This window comes from Aptenodytes forsteri, unplaced genomic scaffold, assembly GCF_000699145.1.
Source record: "Aptenodytes forsteri isolate BGI_AS27 unplaced genomic scaffold, ASM69914v1 Scaffold2, whole genome shotgun sequence".
Lineage (NCBI taxonomy): Eukaryota > Metazoa > Chordata > Aves > Sphenisciformes > Spheniscidae > Aptenodytes > Aptenodytes forsteri.
The window spans coordinates 9,465,843-9,472,120 of NW_008795695.1; the positions used below are offsets into that span (position 1 = coordinate 9,465,843).

Genomic DNA, 6,278 nt, shown 5'->3' on the forward strand with positions numbered 1-6,278 from the left:
TCTATTCTATTCTATTCTATTCTATTTTAGCCTAGCCTAGCCTAGCCTAGCCTAGCCTAGCCTAGCCTAGCCTAGCCTAGCCTAGCCTAGCCTAGCCTAGCCTAGCCTAGCCTAGCCTAGCCTAGCCTAGCCTAGCCTAGCCTAGCCTAGCCTAGCCTATCCAGCTTGTTGTCAGTTTTCCAGTTTTTCAGCTTGCTTCTGGAAGCTGTAGTCAATGGGGCAATATAATATATAATACCTCCTGCAGTGACAAATGTGAATATACATATGAGATTGTTTTACTCCAATCTAAAATATCTCCAATACCACACTGTGTGAAGATACAGTTGTTTCAGTTCCAGGTGTTGTGGAGGCGCAGTTGGAAAGTACAGTTTACCATGGGAGACACTGCTATGGTTAATGAAGTCTCCTTTGTTTCTTGCAGCTCTAAAAATGCTGTTTTGTAAACACATCAAGTTACATCCGTACAAACACGCACAGAGTACATACATGGAGATTACAGTGCTGTAATAGTGTTCTTTTAATCATTATCACTAATAATAATATGAAGTACATCCTCATGCAGATAAATGGGGTTTCTTTTGTAGGAGATGAGAACATCTTCACATTGGATCCGGTTCTATTTCTTATTCTCCCTTTTCATAAAAGAAAAAAAAACAAACCAAAATCAAAGCTGAGCAATATGTAGTTATCAATATCCATAGGGTTTGAATGGATTACTTTTTCTTCTGTGATACATAGGGAAGGCAAAAACCAACAAAGATTGTTATTAATAGGGTTTTTTTGTGTTAAGTCAGCTGGAACATCTCCGTAAGACATTTTGTTTCTCGTCCTTTATTAGCTGATGTCTGCAACCACTTGGTTTCATCTTTTCTCTATAACAAATAGACATAGTTTATACATAGATTTTTAACATTTTCTTAACACTTAAAGGAAAGGTGTTAACATCACTTACAGTGATGCATTTATATAGTTAACATTTCAGAAAAATACAGTGGTTAAGCTTCAGTTATTAGATGGTATGAATATCCTCTAATAATTAAGAAGGCTATTTTCCTTCAGTGTTGCTTACATTCTGGTTCAGTCATAACATTTTACTATTCATTATTCTCTCTCTTAAGTTTCATATATATGTGTTTAACCCACAGTTCTCTCAACATTTAACTACTTAAGAACTGGTAGCACTTAATTGGTTTCCTCTCTGTTTCAAACTTCTTTTACCTTCTTGATAGCCTAAGATTCTTTCTGCTATTTATATGTGCTGTGCTTACATGTTCGCTTGAAAGAACACCAGTGATATCAATAATTACATTATTGTAATTATGTAATTGTATATGTAATACTAGGTCTAGATGCTTTATGTTGTTATATTTTTGCAGTTTTTCAAAACAATTCTGACTGATAAAATCACTTGAGTCTTAAGAATAATTGGTTACATTCACCTCTTACTTAAGCCTGAAGTGCTTATTTTACATTTACTGTTTTTCTGTCTTCCCTAATTTGAGACTTTTGCTACATCGCTGCTTTTACAGTCATTCTGCTTTTACAGCAGGTGCTGGCTATTCATGCTGTAGGCTTTTTTCCTGCTTTAAAACTGAGCTTTCATGCCTACTATCTCCTCACAATTTTGTGATTAACCTCTGCAGCAGGACAGCATGCATTACTAATCACTCTTCTCACAGCTCATCTGATTTCTCCTATTTGAATATTCAGCATCTCCCTCTTTGCTTGCTAAACCTTTAAGTACCTCATTTTCTTCCTACATTCTCTTCATCAGAATAGACCATCTTAATTGCATCAGGTACAGCCTGGATGTGATATTTTAAGTTAAGTGTTGCATTATATTGATGGATGTATTAGCATCCAGCAGGATACCAGGGCTCTTTATTTCCCAATCAGCTTTACAATTACAGATTTACTTTAGTTCTTTTTTGCTTTGCTACCCCCTTCTGCTACTTTCAAGGGTATTGTGGAGTCACACTGGTAAAGGTATCAGTTAATATGAATACTAATTCACACTTTTCACAGTCTTGCACATCTAGATTCTTTATGTGAGGGTTTTGGTCTTACTGTCCCTTTATATTTTGCAGTCTCTTGATCAGGTCTGGAGATGGTTTTATTCCCAGTAGGTGCGCACAAACACATCTATGTACACAGAGCCCACCAATGACAGATCAACATGGACAGCAGAACAGTGCTTTTACAGGCATCACATACACACTAATAGCACTCACATAAGCATGAACAATATGAATGGCCTGGTCCTGCTTTTCCTTGCCAGCAAGTCAGTCTCAAAGCCTGCTAGCAGATTTTATACTCACACACACACACTCACAAGGATCTCTCTCTGGTGGCTTTTGTATTCTTCAGCTCCAACCCTGCAAACAAGATGCCAGACGCCATGTAGCACCTGCACATTATTCACTGGGCACCTTAACACAACCATTAACCTTATCCAGCCATGTAACAATCCTAGGTGGTTGGTTAAAAATGCTGTGGCACTCTGCATCCACCTGTGCTATGGGACACGTTGCATTACTAAATCACTGCATTAACAGTTGTTACGGCCCCAGACCATCCAGGAATGGTCAGGCTCTCCTTTTCTCCTTTAGACACACTCTGCTTCCCCCCCCCCGGCCCCAGATGGCAACTCTCACAGTGACACTGGGCTCCCACACAAACACAAACTATCATTCTTAATACACACAGGAGGAAGAATGCTTATCATCATGTATATGCTACTTTGGCCTCTTCAGGTAAAAAGGCAGTATATGTCACCCAAGGCTCAGATTCTGTTTGGCCACATGGGTCATCTCTCCTTTTCTTACTTAAGGCATCTTAATATCAGCTAACTCAAGCCTCAAAAATGGAAGCTCTCAGATGAGCCCCCAGTTGCCTCATGGGTAACTCTCCCTCTTTAGATTGCAGGCATGAGAAGTAACTGATTTAAGAGACTAGTGTCTGTTGGTTCAGCAACACGCTACTAAAAAACTAATAATTCAATGACCAATAATTAATAAACACTCCATTATTAAATTACAGTTATATAATTTTGTACTTGATTACACACAATGACAAAGCTACTGATTATTACTCTTCAGTCTTACAAATCACATGCAGCTACTATTGAATTACAATTCTATCACCCTTCCTTCTGCATACCACTTAGTGCTAGGGTGCAACTCTATCCCTCTTTACTCTGTCCTCCTACACCACACAGCATCCTTGCCCTTGAATTGTTTTAATCACCCTCCTGATTTCCTAGAAAGCCTGTAGCTAGTTACGAGGACTGGTGTTCCGGGGGGACCTCTTGCTTGCCATCTACCCTCATGAAATCAGGGAGACAAGACCTCTTCTTAAATAATGAAATAATTACTGATTTTAAATAAGAAAGGAAAAATTACATTCTGGGTACTACTCTAGTTTTATAGACACCTAAAGACCACACTGTACATCATAACCTATTCCTGGTGGAATAGTGAAGTTAGAGCTACCTGAGTGTTTCTGTAGCAGTGCACTAGTCTGCAGTAACATTTAAAAATGAAGGAAGCAGCAAATAGAAGGCTAACGAATAAGGTCCCTGGAAGGAGCTTGTTACTGAGAAAGAGACTCTTTTAGGTCTTGTGGCAGGATGTTTGAGAAGTTTAAGACATTGCTTCCAATTCCACTAATCATCTCTTTTTATAGAAGAATGCAAGTCATTAAAATTGCTAGCAACTCAGTCCGTATCCGAAGATGGTCTTTGTACCCTCATTACTGTGCATTAATTATTTTTCTCCCTTGGCACCCTTGAAGGGAGAAAGTTACCTTTATTTTGCGTGCATGGGACTGCGGCAGAAAGAGTAAGCACTAGTGTTAAGTCACACAGAAAATCTGTATTGAAGCCATGAATTGCACCGATGTTCCCAACTCCCAGATCCATTCTTTACTCATGAGATCATGCTTCAGCAATAGTAATCTGTACTGTATGGCTTCCTCCCACCAAATTGTATACATTGATATTTAAAACTGCACAGTAGATGTGCCAGTGCATTTAAGTGCCTGTTTTTCCCCATACGGATCTAATTTGCATTAGGAAGATAGATGGAAAATTCAAATACTCAGGAAGGCTGATACTAGTTGAGATGCACTACATATTGCATTTCTTTTCCCTCCTCACTAAATCCTTTTTCTGTGGTTGTATCTTCAGACCTTTAATCTCAGAACTTAATGTAGAGAATTTATTGGTTTCCAGGTAGTGGTCTGAGGCTCAAACCACTGCAGGTGTGTGGCTGAGGTGTTAATTGGGTGATGGATGCACAAAAATTTGGAACACAACTCAACAGTTAAATCAAATTAAAGCAAGACTCCAACTGAATACAGTAGACTTTGGATCAAACCCTGTGGGGAGTTAGGAAGTAATACACATTGCAACAAATCCAGAAACCCCTCTGCTTCCCTGATTTTCCTATTCACAGTTGTACCAAATTAGGGTTTTTTTCCTAATATAGTTGTGTTCTGCCAAACTGCAACTTTCAGTAAAAAAAGCCAGAACTATTAATGATGTCTTAACTGTTACTGAGCATAATTAACATTAAAGAGAATAGTAACTTATTCGTAGCAGAAAATATGCGTGTACCTGAGCAGTATTTAACTTTAAAACATTTCTGGAGATTATCCATGAAGACATTTGTTTAAAAACCATCTACAAAGATCGTTTTGGAAGTCAGCAAAACAGGTAATAATATTGTATATGGAGGTCAGAAGTTCACCAGTCTGGGCATGATTAGCTACATACACTCGAATTATTACAAAACCAATGAATTTTCTTGTTTCTCATTCTGCTGTTGTTTTGGAGAGTACCTTCATTTACCTACGCTCCAAAGGAGGCATTTCCTTCCCTTTACCAATATAGGCTGGTACCTAGCTGTTCAGAATCAAGGTGATTGCCTTGTGAAGGGTGGTAAAAACAGAAATTTGGAGACCTAGTCATGCTGACTTGTCCAACTTTCACAGGGAATCCTAACATGAAGGTGAAATAAATCCTGAGGGAAGAGATTGAGTGGGAAAGTAGAACGGCTGACTTCTATTGCTGCCTAAGGCTGAGACATAAACACATCTGTTAAATCATGAAAGCCAATGTTATGGACAGTTTTGAAATCTTCAGTAATAAATACGCAGTGTGGTTTATGCTTTCAGAATATGAAATTGAGAGATCATTTTTCCTGAGAATGAAGTGTGTCCTAGCCAAGAGGAATGCAGGATTGACATGCAGTGGCTACAAGGTAATGTATATAAGCTTCCCCTCACACCAAGTATTCAACAAGTGACCAGTTTATTTAGTTTTTTTAATGTATGAGTAGCTGAAAGCAAAGTCTGTGATGGAAAGAATCAGAACAGATGCAAAAATTGCCACTGCTGATTGCAGATTCCCTTAGTAATGCAAGTCTAGACTCCCTCACAGTGAGTTGGAGCTTGCTTTCCAGCACATTCCCACATCCTGATCCCTGATCTTCCAGATTGGGGAACCGGCTGGAGCACAGCCACAGAGGTGCAAGGAGAGCCCACAGCTAGGTCTTATTCCCCTATGGAACTGGAGGCAGGTGAGGCAGGAACCCAGACACAGGAACTTGGAAACCCTCCCACATCCCTCTGCCTCAGTGTTACCGTGCTCCAGCTGAGCAGCCACCCAGTTGCACAAGTCACCTCATTGGCCTGACCAGAATTACCTCAACATTAATGAGACCGTAATGTTACCCTAAACAATCATTACTATCAACTCAGGGTTGAATTGTACTAAACCAACAAGTCTGTTTGTAAATCTTATAGTTTGTATTAATTTTCTATTTATTACATGAAATCAGAAGCCACGGCAAATACTGAGATTCTATAATAACACCTGCCATTCAGGTAGTTCTTATTTTCAGCTTTACAATGAGCATTTGCTGATCTTTGAGCTACACAGTGCAATTCTACCACTTAAGCATCAGGAGAGAAGGGTACTTCACATACAGTCTGGTGAGGATTCATTTTGTTTGAGTCATTCAAAAACAAAAAGAAAAGCATGCAAGAGAAGCAGAGCTCTTTTAAGGAATGTGTTCAAGGTCCAGACATATATCTGTCTATTTACACTGCTATCTACCTGGTTAGACTGATAATTCTTCATTACATGGACCCCTGTTTGCTCAGCTGCTTCCCAGCAAAAATGATTCTGTCCCAAAGCTGAATCTGAAATCAGGTAAAAGAGTAGAGCTTGCAGTGGTGGTATCTCTGTATGGTGTCGTCCCCCCCCCCCCCAC

General features: G+C 39.3%; 1 protein-coding gene across 2 annotated transcripts in view; it reads left to right on the forward strand.

Moving 5' to 3' along the window:
- Positions 1 to 6,278, forward strand: part of SIM2 (single-minded family bHLH transcription factor 2) — a 61,613-nt gene that overhangs the window by 30,958 nt on the left and 24,377 nt on the right. For both annotated transcript variants that reach the window (XM_009282980.2, XM_019473058.1), the window contains exon 5: positions 5,179 to 5,264. In XM_009282980.2, the coding sequence (XP_009281255.1) occupies positions 5,179 to 5,264 (86 nt within the window). The remainder of the gene's footprint in view (positions 1 to 5,178; positions 5,265 to 6,278) is intronic.